The sequence below is a fragment of the Nomascus leucogenys genome, chromosome 22a (assembly GCF_006542625.1).
Source record: "Nomascus leucogenys isolate Asia chromosome 22a, Asia_NLE_v1, whole genome shotgun sequence".
Classification (NCBI taxonomy): Eukaryota; Metazoa; Chordata; class Mammalia; order Primates; family Hylobatidae; genus Nomascus; species Nomascus leucogenys.
Window position 1 is genome coordinate 141,658,576 of NC_044402.1, and position 25,611 is coordinate 141,684,186.

General features: G+C 42.3%; 2 protein-coding genes across 7 annotated transcripts in view; one reads left to right on the forward strand and one right to left on the reverse strand.

Annotated features, from left to right (window-relative positions):
• Positions 1-5,948, reverse strand: part of HDLBP (high density lipoprotein binding protein) — an 89,722-nt gene extending 83,774 nt beyond the window's left edge. Inside the window, exon 1 of one of the 2 annotated variants that reach the window (XM_030803351.1) lies at positions 5,744-5,948. The gene's annotated coding sequence lies outside the window, so the exon portion shown is untranslated. Of the gene's footprint in view, positions 1-5,274; positions 5,466-5,743 lie in introns of those variants that run through there. The other variant, XM_030803352.1, reaches the window with a different exon arrangement.
• Positions 5,949-6,034: 86 nt separating this feature from the next.
• SEPTIN2 (septin 2) overlaps positions 6,035-25,611 on the forward strand; it is a 35,659-nt gene continuing 16,082 nt past the window's right edge. For 2 of the 5 annotated variants that reach the window (XM_030803357.1, XM_030803356.1), the window contains exons 1-3: positions 6,048-6,144; positions 14,593-14,618; positions 25,041-25,127. Coding sequence is in view for 1 of the 5 variants with exons in the window: in XM_030803354.1 (XP_030659214.1) it covers positions 14,610-14,618; positions 16,361-16,481; positions 25,041-25,127 (217 nt within the window). In the remaining 4 variants the exon portion in view is untranslated. Of the gene's footprint in view, positions 6,145-14,592; positions 14,619-16,360; positions 16,482-25,040; positions 25,128-25,611 lie in introns of all 5 variants that reach the window. The other 3 variants (XM_030803354.1, XM_030803355.1, XM_030803358.1) reach the window with 3 other exon arrangements.

Below are 25,611 nucleotides of genomic sequence, written 5' to 3' on the forward strand. Positions count from 1 at the left end.
CCTCTCTCCTCATTTGGCCACTTCGCCAGGCAAAGGGCTACAAGATATTTCTCTGGGGAATCTGAAGAAACCCAAAGAAGCTGACAGGGGTGCTGTAAGGAAATGGCCCGGCCAGGTGCCTCTGCAGTGAAACCACAGTCAGCAAGCCACAGACACGGCTCAGAGGCCCTGTGACTCACGAGCAGGCACAAGAACATCACTGCATAGCCCAGAAAAGGCTGACAAAAGCCAAAAACCCCAAAACAAACCAGAGCAGCCTCAGTGACTTCAGGAAAAAGAAAACAGGGAAAAATAAAACCTCATTAATATCTTCAAACAGTTAACAGGAGATACCACATTCACGAAACAAAAAATAGGTTATAAAATAGGAATAGAGAGAACAAGAAAAAGCTCTTAGAAATGAGAAAAACCTCGGCAGAAGGGCTGGAAGATAAACTTCCAGAAAGAAAATGAAAAACCAAAGGGTACAAAACATCAACTAGACAGGAGGAATGTGGTTTTCTTTGTTCAGATATATTGTACAGCACGGTGAATACAGTAAATAAAAATGTCGATTTCAAAAGTGCTGAGAGTAAATTTCAAATGCTTTCACCAAAAAAACTGAAAGTATTTGAAGTGATGAATTATGTTAACTTGATTTTATTATTTATTGTATTCACAAATCATAACATCACTTTGTACCCCCTAAATATGTACAAGTATAATTTGTCAATTTACAATTTAAAAGATAAAAACAAAAACAAAAATCTTAGAAGGGGGAAAAAAAACTTAAGAAAATTATGAGTGCCAATCTAGAAGATCCAAGAGTAGAATTCTAGAAAGAGAGAGAAAGCAAATAGGAAGAAATCAAAGCAATAAATCAACAAAAATGCCCAGCATTGAAGAACATGAGTTGCAAATAAACAGGACCAAAGAGTAGGCAAGACGATGGATGAAAACAGTCTCCAAGGGACATCACTGCTCTGGGAGTTCTGAATTTCACAGAAAGAAAAGCCTCTGAGGCCAGATGCAAAGCCTTCACTCCCAGCACTTCGGGAGTCTGAGGCAGGAGAATCACTTGAGGCCAGGAGTTCAAAATCAGCCTGGGCAACATAGAGAGCTCATGTCTACAAAAAGTTTTTAAAATTATCCGGGTGTGGCGGTGCATGCCTGTAGTCCCAGGTACTTGGGAGGCCAAGGCAGGAGCATCACTGGAGCCCAGGAGATAGCAGCCGCAGTGAGCTATGACAGCGCCACTGCACTACAGCCTGAGGAACAGAGCAAGACGCTGTGTCTCAAAAAAAAAACAAAAGAAAAGAAACAGAAAGAAAGAAGAAGAAAAAAAAGAAAGAAAAACCTTCAGGTTTCATGGAGGAAAAACATAGTCACACACAAAGCCTCTAAAAATGTTACGTATCAATAAAAAAGAATCAGACCGGCTTAAGACTTCAACAACACTGGAAACTTAAAGACAGCGGAGCAAAATGATGTCCAAACTCCTACTCAGGGTAAGAGCAGAATGAAGCACTTTCGTACATACAAATTCTCAAAACTTCATCTGCCATGCACTTCTCAGCAACCAGTGAAGGATGTGCTCCATCAAAGTGAGAGAGTAAAATCAAGAGAATGACATAGGTTCCAGAAAAGTGAGGCTCCAACACAAGAGGGAGTGATGAGATTTACAGGAAGATTTCAGGCACAGACAAGCCTGCAGCAAATTGGAGGCGCTGGAAGAGATTTATTCAAGATAAAATGATAGGAATACTAATTTTCTTCAAAAGAAAACTGGCAATTTCTTGAAAGATTTAGACAATTGCTTCAGAATTTGGGGTTGAATTGTAGTGATAAAATATAGAAAACTGAGCAAGCAGCAAGCAAACAAAAACAAATAAGACTTGTAATAACCCAGGAAAACATAAAGTTATCCAGAAAAGGGAAAACAATCCTATTATACCACTTCGTCCAGCTGTAAATGGCAGTATGTAGTCATAATATGAACAATCAATACTGAACTAACCAAATTAAGGATATATCACTTTGGGCAGCCATGGATCCGTTTGCACTGAGAAGGCAGAGGGTGAAAGCAAGCTAGGAACTTCCTACCTATTCTGTGTCAAGCGAAGAGACATCATATGAAACAGGGGTAGGGGACACAAATACAGATGTCAAGCAAATATGCTCTTTGGAGTTGGAGGCAAAGATCAAGGAAATCTACTAAGGCTGAAGTAGATACTCTGCAGGGGAGGAAACATGATTGGGGAAGGACGTTGGCACTTCTTTCTTGCAAGCCTTTCTAGGATTATCTGACTCTATAAATTACATGAAGACGTAACCTTGATTTGAAATAAGATTAATATGAACACTAATATAAAGTAGTAAGGGAGAGTATGTAGTCTGTGCATTGTTACCAAATTAACAAGTATCAACAAGATGACTAACACAACCCATGATGTCCAGACACGTCTCAGAACAAGTGTCTGGCTCATCTTCAATGGTATTCGAGGAACTTCAGTGTGCTTGGTAAAACAACAGCCTACTAGGGATTTCACTTCTAAAATGTCTCTGACTTTAGAAATACCAAAAAATAACATGTAACCAATTTTTAAAATATTATACACATGAAAAAAGGTTCTTTTCACTATTTTCTTGGTTTCCAGATGTTGAACGTTGTGGTGCTTTTACAACTGAAGGGAAAAAGCATTCTGACACATTATACTGGTTGGGGTTCTCTGCTTTTCTACTTGGTCAAAAACCTTCACAAGCATTTGGGACTTTGTGTCATCATAACCTGGCAACTGGGAAAGCTGCATGGTACGCTTCTTCCAGAACCTGGTTACTGCTTACCAGAGAGGGAAAAGCTTTCGTATCACCATTTGCCTATGGGATGGATGCACAATGAACAGGCAATACCAAAAGGAAATACCACTTTGTACTCCAAAAAGCATGTTCTCTGCTTAAGCCCTTTCTGTAAGTTTCAGTTGGGACGCACTAATGGAGAATCCATATGACCCACGAAGGATAGTAAGATATCCCAGTGGACCCGGCACAATCATCTCAAATTCTGTTCAGGTCAGAGTATCTTAGATAAAACTCACTGAAGGGCATCAAGTCCTTCAGTACACACTCTGAGCCAAGCTCTCTACCATTTGCAATGGCAAGAGTATACCAAATTCTCAACCTGTTGCTCATGTATGCCACCAACTATAAATGTCAGCCTCCTCTTTCCTAGTCTTCCTGTCCACTCAGCACCACCTGCAAAAACTCTTACTCATCTTTTAAACCCCAGTTCAAGGAGCACATTCTGTAGGAAGACTTTCCAACAGGTAATCATAGCCTATTTCCTATGTCCACACCTTATACGTATTTCTATCATTGCATTTATCACACCATAATGTAATTACTCTTCTACAAATGAGTCTCTCACACTAGACCACAAGCTGCTTGAGGAAAAGAAAAGTCTATATCCTCTTTTTTGTGGTTGGTTTTTTGAGACACAGTCTCACTCTGTCACCCAGGCTAGAGTGCAGTGGTACAATCTCAGCATACTGCAACCTCTGCCTCCTGGGTTCAAGCGATTCTCATGCCTCAGCCTCTCGAGTAGCTGGGATTACAGGCGCGTGCCACCATGCCAGGCTAATTTTTGTATTTTTAGTAGAGACGGGGTTTCACTATGTTGGTCAGGCTGGTCTCGAACTCCTGACCTCAAGTGTCCACCCGCCTCGACCTCCCAAAGTGCTGGGATTACAAGCGTGAGCCACTGCACCCGGCCGAAAAGACTATATCCTCTCAACCTTTGTATGTGCAGAACCCTTAACCTTACACAGCAATTTCCAGGAAGTATTTTTTTTTTTTAATTGAAATGAAGAAGTGAGGCCATGAGGCTGAAGTCAGACAACTGGAAGGCCAAAACAACAAAACCTGGAAAAATACTTATTTACTCAAGAAGAAATTCTCCCACCAGGCCACTGAGAAGTTAGCTTTGCCCACTGGAGAGGACACTGTAACAAGGATTCAAGTAAGCCTAGTGGCGCTGAGGGACGGGACATAGGTCAACTACATCTTAGAGGTGCTCTCCTTACACTCAATGCACTTTTACCCGAATGACATTAATTTGACTCCTGATAAGATAAGCTAAGTCCCTTCAACAGTGCTTGGCACCAAGCAAAACTAATAGTAGTAACAGGAAAGTTTAATCCTCATGATGAATTATTTAATGGAGTTTCAAACGCTGTCCCTGAGACTTGAGGCTCCAGCTCCATTTTCCCCAAGTCTAAAACTACTGATAGGTTGATGTTTCAGACCCAGAGATTCGGTAATTCAAATGACGGAAATAATTCTTACCCAAACACCTTTTCAACTATTTTTAAATACTGTTGCCAAGTATCCTAATACCATGCGTACTTAATGAATTTAGCCTAGGGATACTTTTAGATGTCAAAAAATCAAAATATAAACCTAAGCGCTACGTTTCATCCAGTGTTTCAGCATCCCAGATTTGCTTCCCTAAATGAACATTAAGCTTATTATGCAATGTGCCGCTACCAGGAGCCTTAGACAAAATCCTAATTGTGACTTAACCTATCTTAATAGGGTTTTAAGGAAGTCAGCTGCTAAGAAAGTGACTGATTATCCTTAAGCAGACACCAAATAAATGTGAAGTCATTGATTGAGGGCTTAGCGTATAGGTAGCTATGAATCTGAGGACATAAAACGCAAAACTGAGGGGCAAATCGTCATGTTCCTTAAGATTACGACTCAACCACATTCCTTCAGACGTTTAATTTCACCATAATAGGCACTGTTTAATAAGCAAAGCCCAAGTCGACTTCCTTTGATTTTACATGGCGTCCAAACACCATGTCAAGTCTGACCCTCTCATTTTCTAAGTCGAATGGAGAGGCTATGTAGCAGCTAGCCTTGAGCACCTAACCACTTCTCAAAGGAGCTACGCACAAAAATACCCTAGCAACATGCCACGGTGTCAGAAAGGCTCAGGTTCCCAACACCATGCGGGTCAGCCATCAGGAACTCAGGAAGTGTTTCCTCTAAGCGGGGGAAACCTAGGAAGGCTTCCTGAACGAGGGGTATTTGCGCCGAGCCTTGACGTGAGTCTCGGACAGTTGCAGTGCCTCCAGGCCACGCGGGAGGGAGGAAAGGACACCCCGGGCCGGGGCACAACCCGCGGGCCGGAGCCGCCCGCGCCCATCCCGCTCAGGCCGCAGCCAGGCACGGCACCCTCCCGTCCCCGAGCCACGTCGCTGCTCGTGGGCTCGCGGAGCACTCCCCAGGTCTCACCTCGGGCCCCACACCAGAAGGAGAAAGCTAGGGGCCGCGCCAGCTCCGCCCTCCCCCGCGGGGCGGCCGGCCCCAGCCCGGGCACAGGAAGGCCACGTCCCCGGGGAGGGACGCCCGACTCGATGGTCTGCGCAGGGCCCGTCGGCCCCACGTGACGTGCGCACAGCCAATCCCGGAGAGGCCCCCCGATCATCGAGACGGCGGCGGTGGTGGGCTAGACGAGTTTCGCGCGACCACTCGCCGTCCCCCCTCCCAGTCGTACTCGGCGCCCCAGCTCGGTGCTGCCGCCATCTTCTTGGAGGACAAGAGCAGAGGCTAAGGCTCCCCCTCCCCGTAATAGCTCCGCACTCCCGCCACCACCTGCCCTCCCGCGACCGCCTCTCTCCTCCTCAGTGGGCACCTGTCTCCTTCTAACAAACGGCCTTCCCCCCGCTCCAGTTACCCACCACAAGGCGAAGATTCTCATTACCTGTTCCACTCTTATTAGCATAAGAAAACCGAGCTCATAAGGTAGGAACTGTGGCGAAACAGGGACAAGCCGCCATCTTGGTAAAGGAGAAGAGGCTACGCTTGACCTCCCCCCACCCCCAGCCTCTATATGGCCAACTGCCGTGGGAGGAGCACGGCGCTTGCGCAGAGGCGGACCACGCGGACGAGTCTGGGCTTGCGCACTCGGAAGCCGGCCGCATGGGGGAGGGGAGGAAGGCCAGGCCGCACTAAGCCAGGAAGGAGTTGGCAAAGGGGCGGGGTGACGCGGTGACGCAATCCGCCTGCGCTCTGGGTGGGGCGGGGCGGGGTGTGAGCCGACCGCGGGCGCTGGGCGGGTCCGCGGTGCGGTCGGTTGGCGCTTATTCTCGGGCTGTTTGGCGGGTGAGTGTCTCGCCGGTGTACCCCGCCGTCGCGGGGGCACAAGTTGTGGGCCGGCCCTCCAGAGGAGCTGCGGGGGACGTCCCGCTCGTCCCATACCCTCGGGCCGTGGTCGGCTGGCTCTGGGGTGCCGGCGGGGCGGTGTGGGGGAGGGGCGGCCGAGCCCAGGCTCTTCGGGCCCTATCGGGGGCTCCCCCGTCCCGGGCGGTCATAGTGCCGGCGATAGTGGCTCCGACACGGGCAGGGCCGGACGCGGGAGTGGGGATTCCGGTGACCCCTTGTTGACCCTGCGGGAATTTCGCTGCACGGTCGTCGGTGCTGGGCCTCGGGGCGTCGAGTGCCGTCGAGGTCGGGAGGTTTGGTGCTACGAGGGAGGATACAGGCTTCGGCCCGACAAACACTTAGAGCTTGTGTGGCCATCTTGTCTTTCTAACGGTGCCATTTCCTCCCGGAGGCGTGGAGGACTGGCCAGCCCCCAAACCTCCAAGCCCACCGGCTGGATGCGGCGGATAAGCGGGGGACAGCGACTGGGCCCTGTCTGCGCATACCTTCGGCGAGGAGAGGCGACGAAGGTCTGCACCAGCGAGGCCCGGACAGGCAGCAGGGGTTAGGGTATAGGGTTGGAGGCCGCCGAGTTGGCCCGAGGATGAGAAGCAAACCTGTGGCTTCCGTGGTCTCAGTGAAGTCGCAACTGTGACTTGGTCTACTGGCCCAGACAAGACCTGGCTTGCTTTTTTTTTTTTTTACCTTTTCGGTCTAATTCTTGTCAGTGCCACCAGACCTTGTCCTCTCTCCACGCAGACACATGAACCAACTGCACTGAACTTCTTGTAGTTCAAACTTCTGCACCTTTGGCCATTGCCCGAACTCTTAAATCTGGTTACCTCCCACCTTAACTGCCTTCTCCTTACCTAGTCCCTGCTTGTGGGATTCCGCCCAAATTAGATTTCCTCCAGACAGGCTTAGGTGTTTGCCTGACGTTCCAGATGGTATTTGTCCACTGGACTATTGGTACTGTGAGGGGCCGGGCACATCTTGTCACCCATACTCATTGCCTCGGTTGGTGTCCAGCACCTAGCAGGTTCTCAAATACTCTTTGAATGACTTAAATCACAGCGCCTGCCGATATATTTAATGTGTCAAAATAGTTTTGCCGTCATAAAGAAAAACATGGTGGTGTAGGGATCATGAAAGCTGATTCTTGATACTTCTGATTTGAGCTTCATTGTTTTCAGTGATTTTTGATAGCTCCCGTTAGTGGATTCTTTGCACCACCCAGCATCCTAACTCGTGACGTGTACTGTTATGTCTAATCTTGGCATTGATGTCATTAGCTGTAAAGGTTGTCCTGATTTTTTTTCCCCAACTTCCACCTTGATCTCTCTCACCAGTGCCACAGCCCAGAATAAAAAACAAGAGTGTTTTAATTAGATTTACATTCCGACTGGCTCTTAAACTAGCAAGGTGACCTAGGGAAAGGGGCCAGGGTTTCCCTCTATCATTCATAAATGTAATTCAGGGCCCCTTTTTATCCCCAATACCAGCATACAGAAACTGCTGTAAAAGAAGAAGTTGTGGGTATTTTTTTTTTTTTTTTGTCTGGATTAAAGGGGACACCAAAGCTCATTTGGCAGCAGAGTTGAGGTAAGGCCATTTGTATAGTCTATTCTGTTAGTGGTCATACATGCCACTTATCCCTGCCTCAGTCCCTGTTAGGAGTGTTACGTGCTTATACTGAACGTGGACCTTCCCCAAATCCAAAGAATCCAGATGCTTTGAATAAGATCATGGACCTTCCGGGTTCTACATCGCAGGATGTTGTTCATCTTGTATCTTTTGTTTTGTGAAAATCGGTTTTTTATATGTATTGGGAGTATTCTCTGGAAGAAATAAGCTATGGGTCAAGATTAAAGAACTTCATACAACTTCTGGCATGTGGAATAAACACGATCTGAAGGAATAAAATTTTCATTTAACTACATTTTTGATCCAATTTGCACCGAGTGTTTAAGTTAATCACAGTGCTTGGCAGTTTATGTTGCTGGATCAAGGCTTTCTCACTGAAAACCATGTGCTTCAAAGGTTCATTATTCCTCTTTCACCTTCCATTTCACATTAGTTAATAAATTATGAGAGAAAACACTGTGGATCCAAGTTATGTTTCAGAAAAAAAAAAAACAGGAGAAACTTGGTAAAGTCAAAGTAAAGTTGAAATGTCAGTTTAAGACAAATAGTTTCTCCGTTTTCCCGTATGTGTGCACAGGGTTCAGTGAGGCTGAGGGGTTCTGTGGAGGTGAGGGAGAGGTGCTCTATGGTATTTCTGTGTTGCACTGTGTGGGTTTGAAATCAGATACATGTAATAGGTGATAAGGTAAGTGCTTGCTCTTTTCTATCCTCAGCATTGGCATTTAATCTTTCCATGTGAACTTGAAGCTCATTTTATCCAATCCTTTAAGAAAAAAGCCACACCATTAGGGATTCCAGTTAGAAATGGACTAAATAATATACTAATTTGGGGGAAATAAAAATGATTTGATTTATGTAGGACCTGTTTTCTAGTTTGGTCCCTATTTGTTTGGATTTTTAAAAATTCTGTTGTAAATGATGTGCCCCCATTTCTATTCCTTGATATTCATTGCTGGTACTTGACTTACTTGAGATCTTATATTCAGCTACCTTACTAAATTATCTTATTCTAGAATTTTCTTAACCAGAGTATTTGTATTTTCTGTTTTGTTTTTTTTTTTTTTGAGACAAAGTCTTGCTCTGTTGCCAGGCTGGAGTGCAGTGGTGCAATCTCAGCTCACTGCAACCTCCGCCTCGCAGATTCAAGCGATTCTGCCTCAGCCTCCCTGGTAGCTGGGACTACAGGCACGTGCCACCAGACCTGGCTAATTTTTGTATTTTTGGTAGAGACGGGGTTTCACCATGTTGGCCAGGATGGTCTCGATCTATTGACCTCGTGATCTGCCCGCCTTGGCTTCCCAAAGTGCTGGGATTACAGGCATGAGCTACCGCACTCAGCTGAGTATTTGTATTTTCTGTGTTTTCAGTCCAATCAGCAAAAAAGTGTTTTGTTTTGATTTTCTTGTTTCATTATATTCAGTAAACTCACCGAGGTAGTATTAAATAATCGTGGTGAAATTTGCAATATTTAGATCTTACTTGGATCTTGACTCACATGAAAAAAATGAGAGAATGGAGAATATGAATACTGATTGGATATTTGATTGCATTAAAGAACTAGCTATGGGTAATGGTTTGTCATTTTTAGGAGCCCTTTTAGATATGTGTAGTGGAATATAAATGAAATATTATATCTTGTATTTGCTTCATAATCATCCAGGAAGTGGCATTGATGATTGTGGAAATAGATGAAACTTTATTGACCTTGAGTTGCTAATTGTTGAAGCTGGATAATGGACGGCACATGGGGGTTTTGTTTGCTTTTTGTATAGGTCTTCATGTAAAAGTTTTCATGTAAGTGCTTAAAAATAATTATGGAAGGGCATTCCTGCCAAATTATCGGTTGTAATTTAAATAGATTTAATCTTCTATTGTTTAGAGAATAGCATTTACCTTTGGTTTTCAGCAATATCCTGAATTAGATTTAAGCAGTTTTCCTTTTTTTCTTTTTTTGAGACAGTCTCACTCTGTCACCCAGGCTGGAGTGCCGCAGCACCATCTCCACAACTACAACCTTCACCTCTGGGCTCAAGGGATCCTCCCACCTCAGTCTCCCACTTAGCTGGGACTACAGGTGCCCGCCACCACACCCAGCTAATTTTTTTGTATTTTTTGTACAGACAGTGTTTCACCATGTTGTCCAGACTGGTCTTGAACTCCTGAGCTCAAGCGCTCCTCCTGCCTCAGCTTCCCAAAGTGCTGGTATTACAAGCGTGAGCCACCACACTCCGCCAGCAGTTTTCTTACTTAGTGTTTTCATTACGATTGGTTGCTGAATTTTATAGGCCCCATCAGCATCTATTAATGCATGATTTTTTTTCCCTGTATTGTGTTGTTGAATTAATATTGATAGATGCTTTTGATACATTCCTGGAATCTAATTGCCAGCAAATATTTTATTCAGGATTTTTGCATTTATATTTGTGAGTGAGATTGATCTATGGTGTTCATTCATTCCTTTGTTCCTTTCTTACGTCTCCATCTGGGTTTGTTATTAAAACTGCTGTCTTCATAAAACAAATTGTTTTCCCTTTTCTCTATAGAGCCTTGGAATAGTTAAATGACTTTGGTCTTGTCCAAGGTTAGATGGAGTTCAACTCTAACGTCAAGTCTTGGTCCTTTTCATTGGTATGTCTTTAATCAGCTGCTTAGTGATACTTGTTTTAGTCAGATTTTCCAGTTTTTGATTCTGTATTGGTAATTCACAGTGCCCATTTTTTCTACATTTTCAGATTTGGGGCCATTTTGCTACATGTAGTCTCCTCTGTCATTATTTTAGCTACTTTTCTATATTTGCTATTTTTTCCTGAATTGGGCTTGTGAGGAATTTGTTTTAGAAAACCAGCTTTTGAGGCCGGGCACGGTGGCTCACGCCTGTAATCCTAGCACTTTGGGAAACCAGGGTGGGTAGATCACCTGAGGTCAGGAAGTTTCACCTGGCCAACATGGTGAGACCCCCCCCATCTCTACTAAAAATACTAAAATTAGCTGGGCGTGGTGGTGGGCACCTATAATCCCAGCTATTCCGGAGGCTGAGGCAGGAGAATTGCATGAATCCAGGAGGCAGAAGTTGTAGTGAGCTGAGATCGCGCCAGTGCACTCCAGCCTGGGCGACGAGGAAAACTCTGTCTCAAAAAACAAAAAGAAAACCAGCTTTTGGATTTGTTTACCCTTCTTTTTCCACCCCCTCATAATTCATTTTTTCTCTTTATTGATTTCCTGTTTTATCTTGTAAGTTTTGCTTTTATCTTCCTTCCATTGCTTTCTAGAGATTGCTTGTGGCTTTGCTTTTGTTACCCTCCTTGATCCCGGGGATATCCAGTAATGTAACAAATTACTGGGAGTTACTTTTCATCTTTTTCCACCCAATTTAAGCAGATCATTATTTGAGAACATTGACTGTAAAAATGTTTTTCAAATTTTGCTTAGGCTTTTTTTATGGTAGATAGATGACTTCAAACATTTCTTAAGGTATTGATTCAAGTTTTTCTATGTCTGCTAAATCAGATTTATTTGTTGTATTACTCAATTCTTCTCTGTCCTTACACATACTGTGTTTACTGAATCTGTCCAGTTCTCAGAGAACTCTATTAAAGTTTCTCACTTGAATTGTATTTTTTTAAGTTAACTTTGTATTTTTCCTAGTGCTTGCTTTATGTGTTTATCTACAGTGATTATTTGAATATACAGGCTTATGAATATTACATCTTCCCTATAAATTGTTTATCATTATAACTTGTTATCCCTGTTATTCTGCTTATTTTTACTTTAATTCCCACCTTGGCTGATAGTAGTGTTGTCTCTCCTCTGTGTTTGCACTAGCCTGCTATTGTTTACCTTGTCCCTTTATTTTCAGCCTCTCTTTGTTTCTTTTGCTTTAAGCATATACCTTATAGCTGGACGTTTTTTTTTTTTTTTTTTTTTTTTTTTTTTTGGTTTTTTTAGGCCAATCTGTCTTCTCCTTTAAGCAGAGAATTTGGTTATTTCACATTTATACTGATGACTGATAATCTTGAATTTTGTCCCCATTGTCTTGATTTAGGATTACTTCTGATTTTGTTTCTTCTTGTTCCGTTTCCATATTTTTCTGGTTTGATGAAGTTGCTGTTTCCTCCGTATTTTTCTCTTAATTTGGAAGTTCTCATTGTTATTTTCTTTAATGATTACCTTTTTTTTACTTTCATAATCAGTTACCTACCTCTATATTATTTGAAAACAAAATGCCAACTCCTTCTGCCAAAACTGTCTATATTACATCTGACCCTTCTCTTTCCCTTTACGAAGTTCTACTCCTCCACACTCACACTTGCTCTCAATTCTTTTTTTTTTTTTTTTTTTTTTTTTTTTTTTTTTTGAGATGGAGTCTTGCTCTGTCGCCCAGGCTGGAGTGCAGTGGTGCAATCTTGGCTCACTGCAAGCTCCGCCTCCTGGGTTCACGCCATTCTCCTGCCTCAGCCTCTCCAAGTAGCTGGGACTACAGGTGCCCGCCACCACGCCCGGCTAATTTTTTTGTATTTTTAGTAGAGACAGGGTTTCACCGTGGTCTCGATCTCCTGACCTCGTGATCCGCCCGCCTCGGCCTCCTAAAGTGCTGGGATTACAAGCGTGAGCCACCGCGCCCGGCCACTCAATTCTTAGGTTTTGCTGAAGTTAAAGGCTCTTGAATCTTACTGCTACCATCCCTTGGTTAACCAAGCCAAATAACATTGGGGATGCAGGGATCTCATTTCTTCCAAGGTAGCTGGGAACATTTCCAGTCAAAAGGGAAACAGAGTACACAGTATTCAGGAAGTTAAGATTTGGAGGAGGGGAATGGAGAGGCAAAGTGAGAGAAGCTTTTTAATAAGTTTCTAAGCTCCAGAGGGAACAAAATTTGACAACAGTCATCTTTCTTAGGGTTGTTACTGAAGGTTAGCCAACAGACTCCATGCTTTCCAAAGCTTCAGGGTTTCTAAAATTTGTATAAAAATTCCACATATCTCTGGCCGGGCGCGGTGGCTCACGCCTGTAATCCCAGCACTTTGGGAGGCTGAGGCGGGCAGATCACGAGGTCAGGAGATCGAGACCATCCTGGCTAACACGGTGAAACCCCATCTCTACTAAAAATTTAAAAAAAAATTAGCCGGGCATGGTGGCGGGCGCCTGGAGTCCCAGCTACTCGGGGAGGAGAAGGGCGTGAACCCAGAAGGCGGAGGTTGCAGTGAGCTGAGATCACCCACTGTACTCTAGCCCGGGAGACAATGCGATACTCCGTCTCAAAAAAAAAAAAAAGAAAAAAAATTCCACATATCTTTAAAACTATTGTCACATTTTTCTAACACTCAGATGTCTTCAGTGCTATTTCCTTTCCTCATAAATGTAGTTCACGTTGTTCCCTGTACCCCAGTGTCAAAATCTAGTTCTCAGGTAGCTCTAGGAAACTCCAGTGGGTGGCAGACATGTTCAGGTTACAGTGCTCTATGTAATGATGTCCCTTACCCCTTGAAAGATTTCAGAGAGAGAGGGGAAATGACATAATTCCAGAGGTCAGAGAAGTATGTATCTGTGTGTATCCCATTTGTGTCCCTAGTGTCTAACATATAATCAGTACTGAAAAAAAATTTGAATATTATTGAAAATACGGAATATGTGTGTACATGTATATATACAGTTGCTTTTATAAACTTAAAAATTTTTTTAATTTTTTATAGAGATAGGGTTTTGCTATGTTGCCCAGACTGGTGTTGAATTTTTGGCTTCAAGCAGTCCTGCCTCTGCTTCCCAGACTGCTGGGATTACAGGTATGAGCCACTGCACCCAGCCACCATCTAATTTTTTTTCTTTTTTTTAATGGAGTCTCACTCTGTCGCTCAGGTTGGAGTGCAGTGGCATGATCTCCACTCACTGCAACCTCCGCCTCCCAGGTTCAAGCGATTCTTCTGTCTCAGCCTTCTGAGTAGCTGGGATCACAGGCACGCGCTGCCACGCCTGGCTGAATCTGTATTTTTAGTAGAGATGGGGTTTCACCATGTTGGCCAGGCTGGTCTTGAACTCCTGACCTCAAGTGGTCCGCCTACCTCGGCCTCCCAAAGTGCTGGAATTACAGGCGTGAGCATCACGCCTGGCCTAATTTTTTTAATCGAATTTACCTTTGTAATGATAGATGCTTGTCTTATTCCTAGGGAAATGTTTGAAGTAATTGAGATGCTGTCACCTAAAATAATCAAAAGGCTCCTGATTCAATTAAAAGAATTCATTTAAGTACAAAGTGTAAGCCGAGCTACACCAAAGAATGGTGATTAGTGCTCCCATGGTGGGGAAAAATGAGGATTGTTTATATAGGCAAAATGGAGGTGCCAAACAGAATTACAACATTTTCTGAACTAAGGCTCATTTAAAGATACAAATTTGATTGGCTACTATTGATTACACTTGAAGGGATTTGTTTAACTTCCTTTTGTAAAGAAGTAACAGTCATAAGGATCTCTCATCTCCCACTCATTTAGTCTAGGTTTGAATAAAGGATAGGGAGTCTGGTTAATGTATACATCTAAACACAAAAGTCAGAAAGAATAAAAGTAGTAATATTACATGAGCCAGCTGTCAGTGCTTAACTTTTCCCTTTGGCCTAATAAATTTGGAAGGTCTTGAAATTGTATTTTCTTTTTACATTGCCTATGTATGTTTAAGTCTTTTTCAGGTCAGTTCACGCTGTTAAATATACGTGCGTATACATACATACTATGTACGTGCGTTTATGTGTGTCTGTGTGTTTTTTTTTAACAGACGAAGCTTCACAAAAGATGTCTAAGGTAAGATCATACTTCATGTATCTACAGCATAAGGAGAAATTGCTTTATGTTTTCAGGTTGTTGACAGTCGGGATTTATACGATTCATTATTTTTAATACAACTGATACATTTGATTCATTAAGACAAAGAGTTCTAATTTAATTGTATTTTTTTTTTTTTTTTTTTTGAGATGGGAGTCTTCTTGCTCTGTCACCAGGCTGGAGTGCAGTGGCATAATGTCAGCTCACTGCAACTTCTGTCTCTCACGTTCAAGCAATTCCCCTGGCTCAGCCTCCGGAGTAGCTGGGACCGCAGATGCATGCCACCACACTGGCTTATTTTTTGTATTTTAGTAAATTCGAGGTTTCACCGTGTTGGCCAGGATGGTCTTGATCTGTTGACCTCGTGATCTGCCCACTTTGGCCTCCCGAAGTGTTGGGATTACAGGCGTGCGCCACCGTGCCTGGCCTAATTGTCATCTTAAAAGCTTGGAGCTTTCTCTTTTTTCAGGCTTCTACTTTCTTTTCTCTACACACATCAGTAACAGTCCTTTTAGCCCCCTTAGTTCATTCCCAGCAGTCCAGATAATTTATTATGATGAAATTGATGGGGCTCTTAGGCTTGATAAATTGGTTTAAATCAGCCCTTGCAAGTTATTTCAGAGATAAATTAGTTCTAAAGAACATATTCTGAGAAAAGCAGAACTTGTGGTTAACGTTGCAAGATTGTTGTTTCTCTGGTTTTTTTTATCTTTGAATCCTGTGGGTGTTCATTACTATCCAATGCAAGTTCATCATACCAGTGTTTGCATTTTATAGCAGTGTTAGCGTGGAACACAGATAAGCAAAAAAAAAAAAAAAAAAGTCATTATTTCACTCAGAAATAACCACTGTTGATATGTTACATATATTCTTTTTCACCTGTGTGTGCATTTGACTATACGTTTACAAAATGTAATCCTAAAGGAAATACTATTTTATGTCTTGCCTTTTTCAATTAATAAATTGATTTTTTTAATTTCTTCTCATTTTCAGTATGCCACTGTCTGGATTCTGGTTACTTCTGCTATTCTTGCCTTCTCATATCTCTGTCCTCTCTCTCATCAGATACCCTTCTATCAAGGAATGTTGATGCTTTAGTGTAGTCAGCTATGATCTTCTCATTCTGTCTTTTCTTTCTTGGTCTTTGACACTAGATACTCAACATCCCACCCCTAATTTGCCTGCCTCACCCTCGGTGAAACTTTTCTATAGAGCTAGAAGCACAGCAAGAGAGATGCCTTTTTCCTGGATACTTTTCAGAAATACATTGCACCTAATACCTGGGGGAAGCTATTCTTTAGCCAAGTTTTTTGAATGAAACCATTCATTCAAAGTACTGTCAGCTGTAGCAGTACTTTGTAAGCTGGACTGATTTTCCTGGAACTCCATAGTCTCTCAAGTCGAAATTTGAAATTGCATTAAGGTGTATTAAGCATGTATCTTCTATGTATTGTTAAATTCCTAAACAGAATACTGATTAATAAAATGTTAATTTTCAGTCAGCATGTAACTAAGGAGTTATACTAGATAAGTTTTTCTTTTTTTAATGCTCCTAGTTGAATACTACCGGTTTTCTGATAGAAGTAGGACTTCCTGGAAGTGTTTATCTATACTTTTTTAAAAATTTGTGAAAACTGATAACCTATGTTTGTTTCACATCTAACTGATTATATCTTAAAAGCAACTACTAAGGTGTTTGTTTGTTTTTTAATCTTATTTAGCAACAGCCAACTCAGTTTATAAATCCAGAAACACCTGGCTATGTTGGATTTGCAAATCTCCCCAATCAAGTTCACCGAAAATCAGTGAAAAAAGGTTTTGAGTTCACACTGATGGTGGTCGGTAAGAAATTAATCTATAGTCTCCAACTTAATAAATATCTCCCCTTTCCAATCTCTGGAGTATGATAACGTGACCTATAAAGTAAGAGGAAAATTTGGCAGAGTCAAATAACTTGAGAATTTGAACAAATATATGTATATTCATTAGAAAATTTTTCTCAGGAGCAAAATTATTTTTCTGTCACTTCCTTATTTATATGTAGTGAAAGTTTACTCATTGTGTCAGCTAGGCTCCAGAATGGCCCCCAGTGATTCTTATCTCCTGGTATTCGCAACTTTCTTGTCCCTTCCTGCATTGAATAGGGTTTTACCTGTGTAGCCAGCAGGACATTGTGGAGAAGAAAGTGTGTCATTTTCTAAGACTGGGTCATAAAAGGCATCGTGGCCCCCCACCTTGCCTCTTCTCAAATTACTCACTCTGGAGGAAGCCAGCTGTCATGTCAAGAGAACACTCAAGTAGCCTTACAGGGAAGCCCACCAAGTAGGGAACCAAGGCCTGCCAATGGCTGTGTAAGTGACCCATTTCAGAAATATCCCCCAGGCCAGGCATGGTGGCTCACACCTGTAATCTTAGCACCTCGGGAGGCCGAGGCAGGCAGGAGTTGAAGATCAGGCTGGGCAACATGGTGAAACCCTGTCTCTACAGAAAATATGAAAACTAGCCAGGCATGGTGGCATGTACCTGTAGTTCCTCTCACCTGAGCCCAGGAGGTTGAGGCTGCAGTAAGCTGAGATCATGCCACTGCACTCAAGCCTCAAGTGTGGGTGACAGAATGAAACCTTGTCTCAAAAAAAAAAAAATCCAGGCATTTACAGTGTAACATTCACAATATCTAATGTCTAACAGAAAATTGTGTGGCATTAAAGAAACAAAAACTGTACATAATCAGGAAAAAAAGCAGGCAATAGAAACAGATCCAGAAATGACAGAAATGATAGAATTGGCAAAGAAGAACTGTATTACTTAAAGGAAAGCATGAGTGTAATAAGATAAAGGAAAGATACAACAGAGAACCAAGTGGAACTTCTAAAGATTAAAATACAACTGAAATAAGAAATTTTCATGATAAGCCTGACAGCACATTATACACTGCAGGAGAAAAAGGGCAGTAGAAGCACAGTAAGGGAAAAGCTGGAAAAAAAAAGAAATTGAATGTGTCCTCAATGTCCTTTGGTACACTGTAAGCAGTCTAATATATGGATTATATTCACAGAGAAGACAGGAAAGCAAAATAAAAATAATGAAAAAATAATGCCTGGGAATGTCCAATTTTCAGCAAAGTTGTAAATGCACAGATCCAAGAAGCGTGACAATACCAGGCAAAATAAATATAAAGAAAACTACACCAGGATGCATCATAACACGCTACCAGAAACTACTGATGAAACAACAAGCAGAAGAAATAATAGAGAAAAGCACACCAAAGCATGTAATAAGCAAATAGATCATAAACAGAAAGGTCTTTAAAAGTAGCCAGAACAGGCCTGGTGTGGTGGCTCATGCCTGTAATCCTAGCATTTTGGGAGGCCAAGATGGGTGGATCACTTCAGCCCAGGAGTTCAAGACCAATTCAAGAGCAACATGGTGAAACCCTGTCTGTACAAAAGATATAAAAATTAGCCAGCCTTGGTAGGGGATGCCTGTAGTCACAGCTACTTGAGAGGCTGAGGTAGGAGGATCACCTCAGTCTGAGACGTCAAGCCTGTGGTGAGCTGTGATTGTGCCACTGCGCTCCAGCCTGGGTGACAGAGTGAGACCCTGTCTCAAGAAAAGAAAAAAAAAGTAGCCAGAACAAAGAAATTTATTACATACAGGGGATTGAAGATAAGAGGAGTGACCACTGAATTGTCATTAGGAATAATGTAACTGGTCGGACGTGATGGCTCATGCCTGTAATCCCAGCATTCTGGGAGGCCAAAGCGGGCGGATCACTTGAGGTCAGGAGTTTGAGACCAGCCTGGCCAACATGGCAAAACCCCATCTCTACTAAAAATACAAAAATCTGGGCGTGGTGGTGTGTGTCTGTGACCCAGCTACTTGGGAGGCTGAGGCCAGGAATATCACTTGAACCAGGGAGGCAGAGGTTGCAGTGAGCCGAGATTGTGCCACAGCACTTCAGTCTGGCAACAGAGAAAGACTCCATCTCAAAAAATAAAATTAAGTAGAAATTGGCTGGGCACGGTGGCTCATGCCTGTAATCACAGCATCTTGGGAGGCTGAGGTGGGCAGATCACCTGAGGTTGGGAGTTCGAGACCAGCGTGACCAACATGGAGAAATCCTGCCTTTACTAAAAAAAAAATAATTAGCTGGGCGTGTTGGCACATGCCTGTAATCCCAGCTACTCGGGAGGCTAAGGCCGGAGAATCACTTGAACCCGGGAGGTGGAGGTTGCGGTGAGCTGAGATTGCGCCATTGCACTCCAGCCTGGGCAACAAGAGCGAAACTCCATCTCACACACACAAAAAAAGAAAGGTAGAGATTTAAAAATGAGAAAAGGTGTATGTGGCGGGGAGTAGAAGTAATGTAAATCTTTTTTTTTTTTTTTTTTTTTTTTTTGAGATGGAGCCTCACTCTGTCGCCCAGGCTGGAGTGCAGTGGCGCAATCTTGGCTCACTGCAAGCTCCACCTCCTGGGTTCACGCCATTCTCCTGCCTCAGCTTCTCAAGTAGCTAAGATTACAGGCGCCCGCCACCGCACCCGGCTTATTTTGTTTTTGTATTTTTAGTAGAGACGGGGTTTCACTGTGTTAGCCATGATGGTCTCGATCTCCTGACTTCATGATCCGCCCGCCTCGGCCTCCCAAAGTGCTGGGATTAATATAAATCTTACACAGACTTCTTCACGAAATAGATGAGTAAGAAACACCTACCAGCCTATTTCATTAAGCCAGCATTATCCTATTACAAATGACAAGAAAACTACAGACTAATATATGTTAGAAATGCTTGTTCCTCGGTGCCATAAAGAAATAGCACTTGAACATAAATTCAGTTTCCTCAGCAAGGCCATTTTTACTTTCTACAGAAAGGGTACACTCGCCAGCAGTTCTGTCAAGAGAGTACCCGAACAAAGAGGATCATTTATAACCTGGGTCATTTATAACCTGATACGTCTACCTTACTGCTGTGTCCGGTTTCCATTGGCTGGAACGGGACCTCACGTTCTGTATTTGTCCTGATTGGCTGGCAACTTAGAACTTTTTAAAAGCAAAGGTAGAGGAGAACAAAGGAAGGAGGAATGTTGAGAAGGGTAAAATCACCTTCAAATAAGGAAGAGCAACAGGCTATGACCTAATGCTTGCTTGGACCAGCATAAGCATGCCAGGGAAAATGTTTAGGCTGAATTGTGGGAGCTAAGAACATAAAGTACATTGATTTCCTCGCTACGGCTAGCAGATGTTTAAGAATGTTAGCACAAGTCTTTGAATAAATTTTGCTTCTAAGAGAAGTTAGTATTTATTCCTAATTAGAAGGAGAGGAAAGTCTTTAAAGAGGAGCCTCTACTTTACTTTTTACTTATACACGAGCTAGACGTGAACATCTTAATTAAATCTTACCAAGTCCAGCAATATATGTAAATAAAAAGACAATGCACTGAGTTCTGCTATGATGCAACCCGTGTGTTTCTAAAAAAAATCAGCATGCCATACAGCATGATGAATAAACACCACAGGGCTTACGGAGAAAATAGGGACACAATACTCAGAATCTTCATCAGCGACACAATGGGGAAAAGATAGGAACATAAGAATTATACCAGTCCACATGCAAATGGTTAAAAATAATTACTGCACCATAGAAGCCCTGAGGTTGGTTTGTGCAAGTGGACATCAGGAGGGTTGCAACTTGTGCGCTTTTGTGTAGCTGTGGAAGGAGGATTTTCTAAAGTTGGAAAGTCGTAACACTAGGTGTAAATGGGTGTGGCTCATAACCGGCAGTGAAGAAAGATAGCTGATAGATATTTAGGGGTGTGTGTTGGGAATATCCCTAAGTGGTTTGATTCTGTTGGATGCAGAATTAAACACAGTTTTCTGTATTCACCTAGTTTCTCACTGATGAGATCATATATAATAAGCAAATATGAAATTTGTATTACGCTGCTATTGTTCCTTAATATATCAATCCCATTGGAACAAATTCTCATTTTCAAATTAGGACCGACTAAACAAATGGAGTTTATCTCAGGAATACATGATGCAACATTCAGAGTCATTGTCATTCAGTGTAGTTATCAAGGAGGAAGATGATGTTAGCTGAAAAACGAATTTGTAAAAATCCAGGACCCACTGAAGATAAGAAATTAGGCTGAGTGCGGTGGCTCACACCTGTAATCCCAGCACTTTGGGAGTCCAAGGCTGGCAGATCACCTGAGGTCAGGAGTTTAAGACCAGCCCCCCCAACATGGTAAAACTTCATCTCTTTAGTACTTTTGTAAAGTACTGAAATTAGCTGGTCATGATGGTGGGTGCCTGTAATTTCAGCTACACTGGAGGCTGAGGCGGGAGAATCGCTTGAATCCGGGAGGGGGAGGTTTCAGTGAGCTGAGGTTATGCCATTGCACTCCAGCCTGCATGACAGAGCGAGACTCCGTCTCAAAAAAAAAAAAAAAAAAAAAAAATCACAAACGAGAGTATTAATAATTTTAAGACAGTACCACTTAACAGTCACAAAAAATATTGTTCAGAGATAAATTTAACAAAACGTGCAAGACCTGTACACTGAAAACTACAAAACAGTGCTGAGAGAAATTAAAATCTAAAGTTGTAAGATCTGCCCAATTTGTGGATTGGAACTGTTATGCCCTTTCTCCCCCAAATTGTCCCATATTTTTTATGAGACAGTCTTGCTCTGTCATCCAGGCTAGAGTGCAGTGGTATGATTTTGGCAACCTCCACCTCCCAGGTTTAAGTGATTCTCGTTTCTCAGTCTCCCCAAGTAGCTGGGACTACAGGCATGTGCCACCATGCCCATCTAATTTTTGTATTTTTAGTAGAAATGGCATTTTTTCATATTGGCCAGGCTGGTGTTAAACTCCTAGCCTGAAGTGATCCACCCTTCTCAGCCTCCCAAAGTACAAGGATTACTACTGGCATGAGCCACAGCGTCCAGCCCCAACTTTCAGAAATAAAAATTAACAAGCTGATTTTGAAGTTTAAATGTAAATGTAGAGGGCCTAGAACAGACAAAAACAGTTTAGAAAAAGAGCAGAGTTGGAGGATTACAGTCTCTGATTTCAAGACTTAACAGCAGTAATCAAGACTGTGGTAAGGGTAGATACACAGATCTACTGAACAGAGCAGCAGCCAAGAAGTAGACCCATCAATATAATAAGTTCAGTTGTTTTTTTTGTTTTGTTTTTTGAGAAAAAAGCCAAGTTGATTCAATGGGGGCAAGGTTAGTCTTTTTACAGTCTGTAACAGCTAGATGATTATGTGTGAAAAAATGAACTTCAACTCCTGCTTCACGCTGTATATCACAATTAACCTGAAATTATAGATTTAAATGTAAAGCTATAAAAATTCTACAAGAAAATGGGCAAAAAAATTTTTATGACTTTGTAGTAAGCAGATGTCTTAGGACATGAAGAATAGAAATTATAAAAACAATTGTGCATTATTAAAAGTTTGCCTTCTTGAAAAGACATCAATAGGAAAATAAAATGTGAAGAACTCAGAAAGTATTCATAGTACCATATCTGACAAAGGATATGTGTCCAGAATATATAAAAATATTGTACAGGTCAGTAAGACAAATGACCCACTTACAAAGAGGGGGCAAAAGATCTGAATAGACATTTCACAGGAAGATAAAACAAATAGCCGGTAAACCCACATAAAGATGTCCTCATCTTTGGTGGTCAGGGGAATATGCATTGAAACCACGAGATGCCACTACACAGCCACTAAGAGGCAGGCACTCCAGGTGTCAGCAAGGATGTGAAACAACTGGAACTCTTATTAGTGAGCATGTGAAAATGCCACAACCAGTATGGAAGCCAGCTTGGTAACTTCCTTAACAGTTAAGACCCAGCAAAACCGCTTGTATGTGTTTACCCACAAGAAATGAAAACATGTCGGTGAAGATTTGTATATGAATATTCATAGCTGCTTTTCTCAAAATAGCCCCAAACTGGGGACAGCAGAGGTATCTAGAGAGTGGGTTTAACAAATTGTGGTGTAGCCATACAATGGAATATTGCCAAGCACTACAAAGAAACGGACTACTCATAGATGCAACAACATGCATCAGTCTCAGAGCTTTGTTGAGCAAAAGCAGCCAAACACAAAATAGGCCATGTTGTATGATGCCATTTTAAAGTTTTAGAATAAGCAAAGCTGATACATAGTGACAAAGTAGATTGGTGTTTGCCTGCAGTGGGGACTGGAGAGGGTAGACTTCACAGTTACGCAAAGCAACTCTAGGGTTATGAAAATTATCTTGAGTGGAGTTTGGTTATCTGAGTATCTACTTTTGTTAAAACTGTACAGTTTAAATGGGTGTATTTTAGTTTTTGTACATCGTGCCTCAATAAAGTGGATTTAAAAGAAAACAGGTAGGGGGTTGGGGGTGAGTAGTGAAAAGTAGAACTAGAAAGCCACAAGAATCCTCAACTTTTAAATTGTAGTATTAATAGCTCAAGAAAAATGGGTATATCAGGAAAACCCTGGCACACCTAATTAGTAAATGAGAGACTATTGAAGAGGAAAGGCATAGTTTTTAAAATTGTGTCAGACTTCTAAAGAAATAGGTAAAGGAGCAAAAATGTAAAGGGGCATTGCACCACAGTTTATTAAAAGGATGACTTAATGGGATAATAGGCATTTAGTCAAATATTTACACTCATATTTAGGCATGTTCAACACATTATTCTTTTCATGTGTGAAAATTGCAGTTCACTTAAAATGCAGTCCTAATTTTGTATGTCTGCACATTTCTTTTTTTGTTTTGTTTTGTTTTCTGAGATGGAGTCTCTCTCAGTCGCCCACGCTGGAGTGCAGTGGTGTGATCTTGGCTCACTGCAAGCTCCGCCTCCCAGGTTCACGCCATTCTCCTGCCTCAGCCTCCCAAGTAGCTGGGACTATAGGCACCCGCCACCACACCCGGCTAATTTTTTGTATTTTTAGTAGGGGCAGGGTTTCATCATGTTAGCCAGAATGGTCTTGATCTCCTGACCTCATGATCCGCCCGCCTCAGCCTCCCAAAGTGCTGGGATTACAGGTGTGGGCCACCGCGCTTGGCCATGGGTCTGCACATTTCAAATTCACTTATTTGTTCTTGATTTTTCCAGAATTGTTTTATTCTGTAAGGGACAGAGTCTCACTCTGTCACCCAGGCTGAAGTGCAGTGGCATGATCATAGCCTGCTGGAATCTCTAACTCCTGGGCTTAAGCGATCCTTCTGCCCTAGCCTCCCAAGTAGCTGGTACTCTAGGTACAGGCCACGACACCTGGCTAAGGTTTTGGGGTTTTTTTACTTTGTTTTGATTTTTTGGGAGATGGGGGTCTCACTGTTTTGCCCAGGCGGGGTGTTGAATTCTTAGCCTCAAGTGATCCTCCAGCCTTGGTCTCCTAAAGTGCTGGGATTATAGGTGTGAGCCACTGTGCCCAGGCAGAAATAATAATTTTTCAAAAGAGATGTGTACTCCTTCCTCATGCTTTGCAGAACTTAACAGAGGGTGGTTTAGGGTACCCGGGGGACAGTCCAGCACCAGTAGTACCAAGATCAGAAGCACTTCTCCATGCAAAATTAAGACTTAGGTGATAACCTACAATGAAGCAGTGGAATCTGTGCTTCCTTCAAATGTAAAATTTAATTTTTGGTATTTTGCATCTTTTTTGAAGTTAAATTTCAAATATTCAGAATATGTAGTCACAGTAGTTGAGAGATTCTCACCTCACTGAAAGCTTACATGGATATGTGTCACCTGAATTAGTCATGTGAACTCAACAAAGTGAGCGAGAAAGTTGCCTGACATGGCAGTTGCCGGTGCTGGGAAACGGGGATGGGTTTAAAGCAGGAAGAAGACAAGGTGGCAGAAGGGGAGGTTGCAGAGTGAGGGTGTGCAGGTGAGCCCACCGGACCACAGGCCCTGTCCTGCTCACCCATTTCTGCAGCTCGGGAAGCACAAGTGTTGTTGACACTATAGGATAGATATATTCAGTTTTCTGAAAATGTGGTGAGTTTAGTGACTAGCAGAACTGATAATTGAAAACCTGCTTTGCATTCTATTTGTCAAAAATAAAAACCAACCTCTAAAGTACATTCCTCACATTTGTGAACAGTTGTGTTTCTAATCATGCGATGTTCAAGTTCTGTAGTTTCATAGACCTGGATTCAAATCTTGGCCCTGCTCTGGATAGTACTCTGACCTTGGGCAAATTAGAGTTTCTTTGAGTACCCTCAAAGATCATACTGCAAACGAAGTAGTACTGTAGGTACTAAACACAGAATGGTGTTTGTGAGGTACTTAGCCCGGTACCAGGCCTTGTGTAAACACTTAACCGATTCAGTGGTGTCATATGGATAAGGTCATGATGAGGTTTTTCTTTTTATTTAAAGGTGAATCAGGTCTAGGAAAATCAACTCTCATAAACAGCCTATTCCTAACTGATCTCTACCCAGAAAGAGTCATACCTGGAGCAGCAGGTAAAAACATTGCTATGTTACTGTAAGTGTAATTCTACATGAAAGATGCTGAAGACTGCCTAATTAATATTTTATGTTTTAGCTCTGTGTTTTGTTTGTTCTTGTTCAGCTTTGAACACAAGGAGAACACTTTTAATGGGGTAGGTGTGTTGCACCGAGGTCCTTGGATTTGGATTGTAGACTTTCTTTGACACGTATCCATGGATCCATCCTCTCTGAGTTTATTTTGTCTGTAAAATGTAATAAGTACTTTCTGCCTATATTAAATATTTGATGGAAGGATTAAGTGAGAATGTTTTACATCAAAAATGCTGTGTAACTAGAAGATTACTAGGATAGATGTTCTAATTCATCTACTGTCAGGAAGTTCCAGCACAGGACACCAGCATCCACAAATGACTGTTGAATGAATTAGGCAGACATAGTGAGAGCCTAGGACTTGGGCTGCTACAAGAATATGTAGCCCTTTCAGAATATTTTTGAA